General features: G+C 39.4%; 1 protein-coding gene across 3 annotated transcripts in view; it reads right to left on the bottom strand.

Moving 5' to 3' along the window:
* Nucleotides 1-1,425: 1,425 nt before the first annotated feature.
* Nucleotides 1,426-12,788, bottom strand: part of MUS81 (Restriction endonuclease, type II-like superfamily protein) — a 47,394-nt gene continuing 36,031 nt past the window's right edge. For 2 of the 3 annotated variants that reach the window (XM_088956177.1, XM_088956178.1), the window contains exons 13-15: nucleotides 3,314-3,548; nucleotides 2,956-3,042; nucleotides 1,426-1,737 (exon numbers count right to left, since the gene is read on the bottom strand). In XM_088956177.1, coding sequence (XP_088812303.1) covers nucleotides 1,633-1,737; nucleotides 2,956-3,042; nucleotides 3,314-3,548 — 427 coding nt within the window. In that variant the 3' untranslated portion in view covers nucleotides 1,426-1,632. Of the gene's footprint in view, nucleotides 1,738-2,955; nucleotides 3,043-3,313; nucleotides 3,549-8,209; nucleotides 8,402-12,788 lie in introns of all 3 variants that reach the window. The other variant, XR_016102567.1, reaches the window with a different exon arrangement.

Below are 12,788 nucleotides of genomic sequence, written 5' to 3'. Positions count from 1 at the left end.
AAAAGCAAAAGCAACAAAAATGAAGCTTTCAAAAAATTTATTTGTAAGCCAAATGTGCAGGACTTAATGGGCCCGTATTTCTGGAAAACTTTATAAAAACCAACAACCTTTGTGAGGGGTCTTGATATACTACCCAAAGATGCTACCCAGACTGCTACTCACAATTAGTTATGGCCACACGACTTTATGTACAATCCCATCAATCAGAGTCCAGATTTCGTCCCAACAACCAATCAGACCCCCACACATCTCGATGTGCATTGGTAACATCTTCCCATGATAACATTATCATTCCTGATATCATCATCAAGGAGATGTTCCAATGTTTCCAATAGACGGAAGAGATGTGTTGTGAAACGTTTTGAGGACTGGGGGCAGTCTTGCAGGTGGCTGATTTGAACTCCTATCAATGCACAGCTGCAACGGGTGTTCGGATCTATTGTAGGGACGAGATATAAACTCCATCAATGACAAGACACTTACACACAAGTTTGAGATGTGTCGCTGTAGTCATTAGGTAGGTATGGGTGTCTTTTAGGTAGGTGTGAGTAGCGTCTTGTCATGTGGTACCAAACACTGATCTCAACAAATCCAAAATTCAGACAGCAATGAGGGACCCTCCCTATCTAACACGTGTTTGAATGAAAAAGATTGAAGCCCACCATTACCTGGGTCCCAACAAGCTGTACAGTGGAATAATTTTAATAAGAGTTCGACCATAACTTACCATCAATCAACTGGTATAATATTCATAGTATTTATTTCATTTATACACAATATATTACTTAAAAATCATCCAAGAAAATTTTCAATATTTTAACCCTATTATTACTTAAAAATCTCCCTTGTCGTTTCCCATGAACTCGAATATTCTCTGTTTCCAGAGCAGAAGCCGCCACATGAAGTTATGAACGCGTGTTTTCTTTGATGTCCGGAATCTGCAGCTGTACATGGGAAACGACAAGGGAGATGTTTCCAATGCACGGTTGTAACTGTGGTTGGGAACGGTTGTTGGGACAAGATCCGATCTCTTCTCTCCGTGGGACTCAACCTTAAGTCTTGCTTGCTTGTCAGCTGTGAGCACGGCGTGAGAACGGTTCAGTGAGGACTAAATCCGAGTTAAAGTAATGCAAACGACCCAAATTAAAAAATCAAATTCGCAATAAAATAACATCATGTGATAATTTTTAAGTGTAAAAAAAAATAATTAAAATCTTATCGCTTTGGCCAGTTGGTGGGCCCCCATTGCTAGAAAACCGACAAATCCAACTAAATTAGCATATTGGCATCACCTTACCAAACTATTTTTTAGGTAGATAAAATTTGGTGACCAGATAATATTTGAAATGCAGAATGTTAACGCATAAACCCATTCACAAAAGGCATAAATCCCATTTCAAGGGATAGAATCATAGAAGCAGGATGTGGAAGAACTAGTAACATATTAACATTAAAACGCAAAGTTAAAATTATATACAGATGTCTTGACATCAAAGTGAAATTACATCATTTGGAATTCTTTCTTGCAAGATGCACTGTGGAGGAAACAAAAACAAAAAGGAATTTTACTCTTAACCATCAAAATGCACCATGTACGGTCATCTTTCTTGTGTCCATAATATGTACAATCCATCAACCACCCCAAACTAGTCGGAAGATGTTCCTACTAGCAAGTCCATTGATCAGGTTGTTACTCTTCTTTCTCAGCATCTCTTCTTGAGCACTAACATCGCCATCCTTCAACAAAAAAAATCAATCAAATGTTTCCATATTATTCTCCAATAATTACCTGAAAGTTACCTACCTTACCTATTTCCTCTATATTGCAAAAAGGGCTAATGATCAATGACAAAATTGCACAAAATGCTGAACCTTCTCCATAAAGAATATCAGAACAACAGCTTTTACAAAGACAAATCATCATAACTTCCGTATTGCTCTCCAACAATCTCCTAAAAGTTAGGTCCGGGGGTATCCATTATGGCTAAACCATAGCTACCTTTCTTATTCCTACTGTCGCTAATGGGTTCATTATCAATATATAAGGCTGAAGCTTCTCGATAAAGAAAACATAATTAAGAATTTAGGATCTTTTAGACTATAGTATGGCCACCCAAATAATAAACAACGAAAGCTTACGAGTTATGGCAACACACTGACATCAGGACATGACATCAATATTTTTCTGGAAAGGTGGCACAAGAGTATTGAATCTTATTGGCACCTCTTTCTTTGAGAGGGAAAGGTGATGTATTAACTGTGGCAGAACAAAAGTTAATAGCAATGCAAGGATACTTTTCTACATACCTCTAATAAGAAAATCCCCAATTTTGCCAACTCATCAACAGTAAAGTTTGCTTCCCTCAGAATTGATCTTAAACAGCAGCTCAAATAGGGGAGTAAGATACTAGTCACCATACTTCTATCCTTATCTCCTTAACCTTTGGATAGCAATAGTTGGAATCATCCATAACCATCAAATATGAAAAGTTTTAAACAACAGCAGCCCGAGTTCCAACAATACACCATAAACTCTTTGTCAAATCCACCTCCCCTAGAGTCTTGCCAAAACATAAATACATTGCCCTCTCTATCTAATGAAACTGCAAGATAAATCATGCTTCATAATGCAGTAACAATCAAACTCTAGCCAAGTTGCTTTCACAAAGTTGGGGCTAAGACCAATAGGGTGGACAACAGAAGCCAGGAGAGGACTAAAGTATAGGAAAGGGATGACATAAATCTCATTGGAGCTGAAGCCCCTACAGTCCTACAAACCTAACAAGACTAGGAAAGAACATAACATTTTGAAGGATAACTGGAAAAGATGATGATTTTCCCTTGTTATTTTTAATGAAAGCAGTTGAGGGAAAAGAAACGAACTTAGAGGCCTTTTTATCAATGATAAGTTTGTTACTAAAATGGTTCCAGACAGTCATTAGAAAAGATACTCACAAGATGAGAATATGCTTGAGCAAGCGATAAAAGCGTTGGATACAAATCCAGTACAGCAACAGCAACCTCCTCTGTTACCTGCGGGACCTGCATTTGTGATTGATCAACACATAAGCTAACAAAGAAAAATCAATACTTTCATTATCATGTTCAGGTATGTTGAAAATGAAAAATAATAGGTAAAGTTGAGCCAGAGACAAATTGCATTGCATCCATACTTCTTTTCTATTTAAAACATTTAGTATGCATCCCATCTAGTGAAGAAACTGAAACCAATCAAATTGAAGAGAAAACACGTATTATATGATTGTCCACAAAAGGGCCATTTTTCTGCCTTGGAGGGTAAAGAGTTTCTTACCTGCATCAGTTGGACTGCAAATACGTCACTGACAGTCATTTTGTCAAGGTTTTGACACTTTTTGATAAACTCATCAAAAGAAGGGCAGATGGTGTTTTTAACCCTGTCATCCGAAAACTCTGTTCCGTAATAATTGGTTATTGCTTGTGTGAGATAACCATATTTTCTAACTGTATCAGACAGGCCACTCGTTCTCTGGACATCAAATCCTTCCAGAATCTCGGTTGTGAAGCAACTGCAACCAATAGTGATATTTCTATTTAAGAAAACAATGATAATATGAAGAGAAATAGGGGTAACAGCAGTTGCCAGGAACAGAATATACATATAAGTACGAGACTAAGTAACAGTTGTCTTTCCACCTCTGTTTCCTTATGTTTTGTATTCATCTTCCCAGGTTTTATGGATCAGTTGGTTCCATAGCCAGACACATCTAAAAACACCAAAATGAATTTAAAATTTCAAACAATAGAGAGCACACTCTATTCTTATATCCAATGCATTATCAATCATTTCTTATATTCGATGCACTCGGCCAATCAACTATCATATTGTTCAATGCTTGCAATTAGTCAGTTTCCTGATAGAAACTAAAGGCCCCCAACTTAACTCAGAATTTTTTTTCTAGTCCTGTTCAACAAAGAGTTATTAAGCCAACTTGACAAAGTATTTTGAAAACTGCCCCACAGTGAGGTATGGATTGTAAAACAAACTCAATTCACTTAATGGTAAAATCTCACTGACAAGAATGAGTAACATGGGTTTGAATCAGAGAGAAGTCACTTTGTCCAAGAAATACCAAAGGTTAGGTCTTTCTAGTCCATCCCTACCAAGACCATGGATAACAGGGGATTAATTGGGCAATGTCCCTGTATGATTGTGAAAATAAATCCTGCCACCAAAAACTGTTTCAAGCAAGCATTTGGAGAGCCTCTTTTCTAGCAACAAGATGCAGTTGGTTCAGATTTGTGGCAACTAGGGCTGTAAACAGATTGGACTCAGATCTACCTCCACCCAAATTCGAATTGATAAGATATATACAACATCCAAATTCAATCCAAAATCCAACCAGATCTACACTTCCTAGTTTGAATCAGTTGGAGTTGTCAGATTATTGGATCTTATCTTTTTTTTTATCAATAACAATAAGCTTTATTAATGAATAAGATTTGTGAAACTTTAATTACAAAAGGGGAGATAAACTATCTTAACTCCCCAACAACAAAGGAACAAAAAAGAAGCTAAAAATTAGCCCAAAACAGAGATTCCTTAAACACCCCTTGCTTGGCTAATCCATCAGCCATTGAGTTAGCACTTCTCTTCACCCATCTGTACTTCACCTCAATATCCCTACTCAGCCATTTAATTTTTTTCTTTTCATTGCTGTAGCTCCACAAACCATTGTTGTCTCCCTTTAGCCACCTAATCACCACCTCTGAGTCCCCTTCAAGGACCAAGCATTTGATGTTTAGTTCTCTTGCTCTTTGGATTCCTTCCAGAACTGCTAGATTCTCAACCCTAAGAGAGTCGCCCTCTCCAATTGGACCTGAGATCATAGCAGTAATAACCCCATCCTCATTCCTGAACACTCCCCCAATCCCACAAGGCCCTGGATTCCTTAAGGTACTACCATCAAAATTCAGTTTTATGAATCCAGAGGGAGGGGGGACCAAGAGGGCCTAGGAGTCCTCTTACAATGGGCAGAGGTAGCTATCTCTTTCCACTTTCTCAAAAAGTCGGCCATGGAAAATTCTAAGAATAGCTCCATAGATTTCAGCCAGTGAGCTACCCTTAAGTGTATCAGCTCTAATAAGTTTCCCGTGGTTCTTTCCTTGTCTAAAAAGATTCGTGAGTTTCTCAACACATTGTCGCCGTAATGCTTCTCCACATAAGCTTCCATCTTTTCTTAGGCCATCTGAAGAGCAAAGGAGAGAACAAACTTTGCACACTCATGGGGGGATTCCAAGTACATCCAAAAAAGGAGAAAGCCCACTCCCAAAGAGTTTTAGTAACCGGACAAGTAATCATAAGGTGGTAACCCATTTCTCCATAAACTTTGCAAAGATTACACCTATTGGGAAATAAACAAAAATTGGATCTCTTTCTCTGAAGCAAGTCATTTGTGTTAATTCTTTCTAGGAAAGTTTCCCAACAAAAACTACCAACCCAAGGAGGAATGGGTTTGCTCCAAATCTCATTAAAAAGGAAGGACAACCCAAGAGGAACAAGAGGCTGAATTAAAGTCTCAAAAAACGAAGCACAAGAAAAGGAACCAGAGGAGGAAGCGGTCCAAAATCTGGTGTCTTCCTTACTAGGGTCCAGGAAGACATTATTAAGGATGGCTAGCAAAAAGATGAAATACAGCCCAAGTCTGTATCCCTAATTTCCCTTCTCAGGGCCCAGGTTCCACCCAAAACCAGAAATAGATTCTGAAGGGACTAAGAAAGAGGATATGGGTTCATTTTTCAAAGCTGACAAAGCATACAAAGAGGGAAATTGGTCCATCAGGGGTAAGTCCCCAACCCAAGGTTGCTCCCAAAATTTTATTCGATTACCAGAGTTCAAATCATACCTGATCCAAGGGGAGAAAACTGGAAAAAGTTCATGAATGGCTTTCCAAGAGGAAGCAGCTGTAGCCCTTGCCATAATTCCTAGATCCCAGTCATTCTCTTCCAACCCATGTATGCTAGCCACTATCTTCATCCACAATTTGTCCATTTCCAGTGGAAACCTCCACAAACATTTCCCCAACAACGCCATGTTTCTTTTCCTAATATTCCCAATCCCAAGCCCTCCTAGCTTCTTACTTCTAGTTATCACCTCCCAACTCACCCTATGATCTTTCTTCTCCTCTCTTAATTCCCACAAAAAATCCCTCATTAAATTTTCCACACTATTAGAGACCTTTGAGGGAATCTTAAACACTGACAGGAAGTAAACAACAAGGTTAGCTAGGGCAGACCTAATCAAAGTGATTCTCCCCCCTAAGGAGAGATAATTTTTCCTCCAAGAAGCAAGCCTTTTCTCAAATCTCTCCAATACCAGGTTCCAAAAACTTTCATTCCTGGGTTTATCTCCTAAGGGGAGGCCCAAGTAAATCAAAGGCCAATCCAAGATTGCACAACCTAACATATCTGCATATTCACTTACTTCCCTCTCCTCCAAATTCACTCCCACCATACAACTCTTATCAAAGTTCATTTTGAGATTAGACATCTGCTCAAAGAGTTGTATTGCCAATTCTAAATTCCTGATCCAATTTATGTCCCAACCATCACAAAACAAGATTGTGTCATCTGCAAACTGCATGTATGTAAGTGGCACTTCCTCCCTTTCTACTCTCCATCCTTTTATTAAGTTCCTCGAGTCATCTCTATGGACCAGTCTCCCTAGGACATCAACAATCAAAGTGAATAGAAAGGGGGAAAGTGGATCTCCTTGTCTTATTCCTCCCAAGGCAGGAAAGAAGTCCATCATGGTTCCATTCACCAAGATAGAATAGTGGCAAGTCCTAACACAACCCCAAATCCATTTACACCATCTATCTCCAAAGCCAAAACTTCCCATCACCTCCACCAAGAAGGACCAATCAACCAAGTCATAAACCTTCTCAAAGTCTAATTTGCATACCACTCCCTTCTTGGATTCCCTAAAGCTCTCCAAACTCTCATTTGCAATCAATATTTGATTAGTTACCTGCCTTCCCTTCATAAAAGCTCCTTAGTTGGGTGCAATAATGGTAGGAAGAACTTTCTTTATCCTTAGAGACAACACTTTTGCAATTATCTTGTACAGACTATTCACCATGCTAACAGGTCTAAAATCCCTTGGTTGTGAAGCCTCTTTCTTCTTTGGGACCAAAGCAATGAATGTGGATTTTAGACCCTGATTAATTATTCCCCTTCCATAAAACTCCTCAAAAGCTAACACAAGATCCTGCTTCACAATATCCCAACAATCCTGATAAAATGCCATTGTGAAACCATCTGAGCCTGGAGCTTTCGTCCTATCCATCGAGAATACTGCTTCCTTTATCTCCTCTAGATCAAAATTCTTCTCTAACCACTTTCTGTTCTCTACACTAAGAGTTGGCCATTCCAACCTCTCCAACCAAACCCTCTCATTTAAAGGCCTTCTAAAAATAGATTTAAAATGATTTACAAAGGCCTCGGCTATTTCTGTCGGGTGGGATATGACTGCACCTTCAACTTCCAATTTTGAGATGAAATTCTTTCTTTTCCTACCATTTTTCATAGAATGGAAAAACCTAGTGTTTCTATCTCCCTCCTTTAACCATTTACATCTGGACTTTTGTCTCCGGCTTATTTCCTCCTTAAGAAAGAGATCCTCCATCTGCCTCCTCACACTCCACCCCAAATCCCTGTCTTCCTCTCCAAAAGATCCCCTTTCTTCCTTCAAATCCAATTCCTCTATCTGCTCCATCAAGATCTGCTTTCTTTCCTCCAATCTTCCAAACTCCAAACGGTTCCACTCCTTTATCTAGGATTTTAGGAATTGAAGCTTCCTGTGGAATCTCATACCCTCCCATGTAGGGCCTGGGATTTTTTGGATTTGAGGAATATTGAAGGTTGCAGCCATAAAGGCTCTCATCCAAACTTTTGCAGGAAAGTTTGTGCAGGGAACATCCTCAACTCAGGTTCATAGTTTGGAAAAATGGAATGTCCAACAGCATTCCGGGATTGGAGTCCAGTTGTGAGAACAGAAGATTGTGCAGTCTGAAAACAAACATCTTTGAACATGAATAATGAAAACCTTCAAACCATGTTTCAAAATGAAAGAAAAAATACATTTGATTTGAACATCAAAAGATACAAGTCATCACATTAATGGAAATCTAGAAGAGAGAAAAAATGAACCATCCAATCTAATTCTTACCTTTGTATTCTCTTAGTCCTCTCAGTTTCAGCAAGATTGGAGACAGCAACCTTGCACTAACCACCAAGGTCTTGCTCACAGCGATGACCAATGGCCCAGCAGCAGAATTTGTGTTTCATCTTTCATGGCAGTGGCAGATCTTGGGTTTCACAGGTCACAGTGGCAGAAGATTTAGGTGAAGAGATGCAGGATCTGAGGGCCACAGTGGCAAACCATGGGTTTCACAGGTCACAGTGGCAGCAGGATGAGAAGAACAGATTCAAGGTTTGAGGGTTCAGGGATGAAGACAAATAGTTTTCTTTGATATTTGATAACTGATGAAAATTTAAAAGGGTAAATGGGTAATGGGGAGAAAGATTGTTTATTTACCCATTTACCCTTTTAAGTTACAAATTATAAGATTGTATATAGAGTATACAATGAAAATATACATACATGTATATATAAATATATACAAGGAGTCACATTTTTAACAGATTCGATTAGGGTACATCCAGATTTGATCCAATTATTAATCAGATTCTATTTGTCCCATCCTAATCTGATATATTAACATATAACAAGCATCCAAGTCCGAGATAATTGGATCTGATGCTGGATCAGGTCATGGATTTTCAATTCTGTAAAATGGGCAATGGGATATTTGAGAACAACCTACTTTTCAATTCTGTAAAATGGATCTCCAAAAGATTTCTTTAAAGCCTCAAGGAGGTTAAGACTTAAGATAAGGTGACCTTTTGTCTCCCATGTTGTTTATTTTGGTGGCTGAACTCTTCAGCAGATTGTTGAAGAGGGCTCATGAAAGAAGCATCCTGAGAGGCTTTAGAGTGGGAAGAGGAAATCAAATGGTCTCACATCTGCAATTTGTAGATGACACTTTGATTCTAGGGGAGCTCATGAGTAACCAAGATGTGAGAGTCCTCAAATGTATTTTAGAGTTGGTGGACAGAGATTCTGGCTTATGGATGAACTTAGCTAAGTGTGGTTATTTGGGGATCAATATGGCTAGGGTGGAGGTGGAGGAATGTGCAGTGTTTTGGGATTGTGAGATTCAAAAATGGCCTATTAAGTATATAGGACTACCTTTGGGGGGAAATCTTGGGGATTTGTCACTTGGGGAAGGAGTGATAGAGAGATTTGTTAAGAGGTGCTTTTTGGAAGAAGAACTATATTTCTAAGGGGGGAAGGGTCACTCTAATTAAGTCCATGCAGTGGCATTTGGTTTGAGGTTTGCATGTCTAAAGAAGACAGAGGGTTAGGTTTAGGTAGACTTCAAGATAAAAATAATAATAATAAGGCTCTTTTGGGTTAGTTAAATGGATTTGGAGATTCCCTAAAGAAAGAGAGGCCTTGTGGCATTTGATTATTAAAGGCATTCACAGATTGTACCCTACCCATGGCCTGATTTGATTTCCTTTGGTGCAACAGGACCGGTTTAGGGTTTAGGCTTGAGGAGGCCTTTGAGAGATTCTGAAACTAATTAACCAACTCCCTTACTTAACACACTTCAAGATGCTGTCTTGGATCCTTCCAATTTGGATGAGAGTGTGGATCCCAAATGCTAATAGCATTTTTGCTTGTGCAACTTTCTTCAAATGCCTACTTCCTTCAGTTGATAACCCAACCTTTTTTTTCTTTTGAAGAATGTTAAATCTAATTTGAAGACTGTAGAGAGAATGGGACGAATGGCCCATAGGATGCTTTTACTTTGTTTATGTTGTTAATGGGCCTTCTAACTAATGGGCCTTTTTATGTTATGCTTAATTAAGTTAATCACCCAATTAAGGGCCTCTCTGTAAATATCAAAACTTGTAAATTATGTTTTAATGAAAGGGATTAGGGAAGAGAGAAAACATTCGACAGACTTCTCTCTAAACCCTATTTTCCGCCAACTTCTTCTTCTCTCCTCTCCTTTTCTCTTTTCTGCTGATATCTAACATCTTTGCACAACTTCTAAATCAGTCCTTTCATTCCTAAGGACTGTTTTTCTTCTTGGTATCAGAGTGGGCTCTCCTTTCTTCTTTTTTCTCTCTTTTTTCCCATACACGGTGTGTATCGAGAGCTGAATCGAATGAGTGATTGAAGAAAATTTTCAGCCTAGTTGTTAGTGGATTTTTGGAGAAAAGGATGCTGTCTTGGTCATCATTCTAACAGTCCCTGGAGTTTTTTGCCCAAAACCCTAATCAACTTGAGATGTCTGTTTGTGGGCCCCACAGGGATCTTCACCTTGGCACTTAGTGATTGAAGGGGTCCTTTTGCTTTTTCTTGAAGATCAATTCAAGTCTTGTGGTGTTCTATAAAGGCTACAGGGAGCGGCTGCTGATTTCTGATTTCTCCCGGGTTCCAAGTGAGACGCAGCTAGTAGATTTGACTCCATAGAGGTTGGTACTTGGTATCTATTTTTTTTCTTGTCCTCCTTGCTTGTCATTTGAAGTTGTTTGAAGTTCTTTTGGAATTGTTTGAGGAAGATGCATATCTCGGGAGTTGAAAACAAGTGTGGGGCTGACTCTAGACAGGTTCCGAGAGCTCCCGTTGACTCTTTGTTGGCTGTGACCATAGTCAAGCTGGATGGAACCAACTATCTAGCATGGTCACAGTCAGTAAAAATTCATGTTTGCAGTAGAGGCAAGTGGGGGTATAGCTCCGGGAGCAAGAAAGCTCCTTTAGAAGATGACCCATCTTGTGAAAAATGGATGCAAGAGAATTATACCACCATTGGATGGTTAGTGAACTCAATGCAACCACAAATCAGTCAACATTATTTATGGATGAACTCAGCCAAGGAAATATGGGAGAGTGGGGCTGAAACTTATTCACAAAAACTGAATGTGGCCACAGCATATAAGTTCAGAGTGATGTGAATAATTTAAGGCAAGGGGAGAGACCTTTAGCCATTTACTTCTCAATGCTGAAATCTCTGTGGCAAGAGATAGACCTAATGGAAACTGTTGTCTAGGAAAGTACTAATGATGCTCAAGCTTACAAGAAATTAGTTGAGAGAAGCAGAGTATTTGAATTCTTGACAGGGCTGAATCCCAAGTTTCACATCACCAGATAGAATATCTTAGCCAAGGATAATGTATCATTGTCTCAAGACTATGCCATGCTTAGTAGTGAAGAGAGCAAGAGGCTGGTCCAGGTTCAAGGGACCATCCCAAGTGACCTATTTGCCAATATGGGGCTGAAACCGAAGGTGACTACAAGCAGTTCAGGTGGTTCAGTAAAAAGGGAAGTTATGTGTGAGTACTGCAAGAAACCAAAACATACAAAAAATAAATGTTGGAAACTGCATCCGGAACTCCTTCCACCTCGTTTCCAAAAGAAGGTTAATAATGTGAAGACAAGAAGTGCCAACATAGCCACTGTTCCAAATAATGACAAGTGCTTAACTGATGAGAGGACTGCTAGTGAACAATTAGCAATTATGAAGGCAGAATATGAGAAGTATGGTAGGATGATTAGTCACCTAGAGAGTGCAGCCTCCTCCTCCAACCCTCAGAGCAATTCAACTACTTATGCATTTGCACATTCAGGTATACGTGCTACTGGCAATCATGCAACTATCTCAGGTAATCGTAGGATCCCTTGGATTATTGACTATAGTGCTCCTGATCATATGACCAGCCTTTCCAATTCCACTTCATTTCTTTCTTATGATTTGCTTCCTAGCTGTAATAAGATTACCCTAGCTAATGGCTCACTTACTCCAATCACTAGCAAGGGAACCATCAAGGCTACAGACTCCCTTTCTCTTCCATTTGTTCTTCATGAGTCAAGGGAGGAACAATCATCTCATGTTCCTTCCAATATTCCTATTCCTCCTCCAATACCTCCTTGTCCCCTCTTTAATCCCAGGTGGTACCAGCGACAAAGAACCAGAAGTGAGTGGATTGTTTCCTCTACATCACATAAGCCTCCTACACTTCTAATTACTGAAGAGACAACAGGTACTGATACTATCCCTTTGCACCCACCCTTCCCAAATCTTGATGTCCCTATTGCTATCAGGAAAGGTAAACAGAAGTGCACTGCACATTGCATTTTCAAACATCTTTCCTATGGTTTGTTCTCCTTCATATTGTGCCTTTCTTTATTTTGTTGCTTCTAACCCTATACCCAGGTCTGTATAGAAGCTCTTACTGTTGAAAAATAAAGGGATGCTATGAGAACTGAAATAGATGCTCTACATAAGAATGGCACATGGGAAGTGGTGGATTTGCGTGAAGGGAAGGAGCCAGTGGGTTTACACCATCAAATACCATGTTGATGGTTCCATTAAGAGGTACAAAGCTAGGCTGATTGCAAAAGGCTATACACAAACCTATGGGATTGACTATCTGGACTACTATCATTGGATGCTCATTCAGGTTGACCACTCTATCAGTTTAATGTGAAAATGCATTCTTGAATGGAGAATTACATGACGAGGTCTATATGTCTCTCCCACCAGGGATGAATGGCACAGATATGGAAGGAAAAGTGTGCAAGCTGAAAAGTCTCTCTATGGACTTAAACAGTCACCTAGGGCATGGCTTGAAAGGCTTAGGGCTGCACTTGTTAACTTTGATTACATATAGAC

The sequence above is a fragment of the Nelumbo lutea genome, chromosome 7, assembly GCF_056320005.1.
Source record: "Nelumbo lutea isolate HS-2025 chromosome 7, American lotus-T2T, whole genome shotgun sequence".
In the NCBI taxonomy this organism is placed as follows: domain Eukaryota; kingdom Viridiplantae; phylum Streptophyta; class Magnoliopsida; order Proteales; family Nelumbonaceae; genus Nelumbo; species Nelumbo lutea.
The sequence above is the reverse complement of the archived record's forward strand: the minus strand, read 5'-3'. Positions and strand labels throughout refer to the sequence as shown.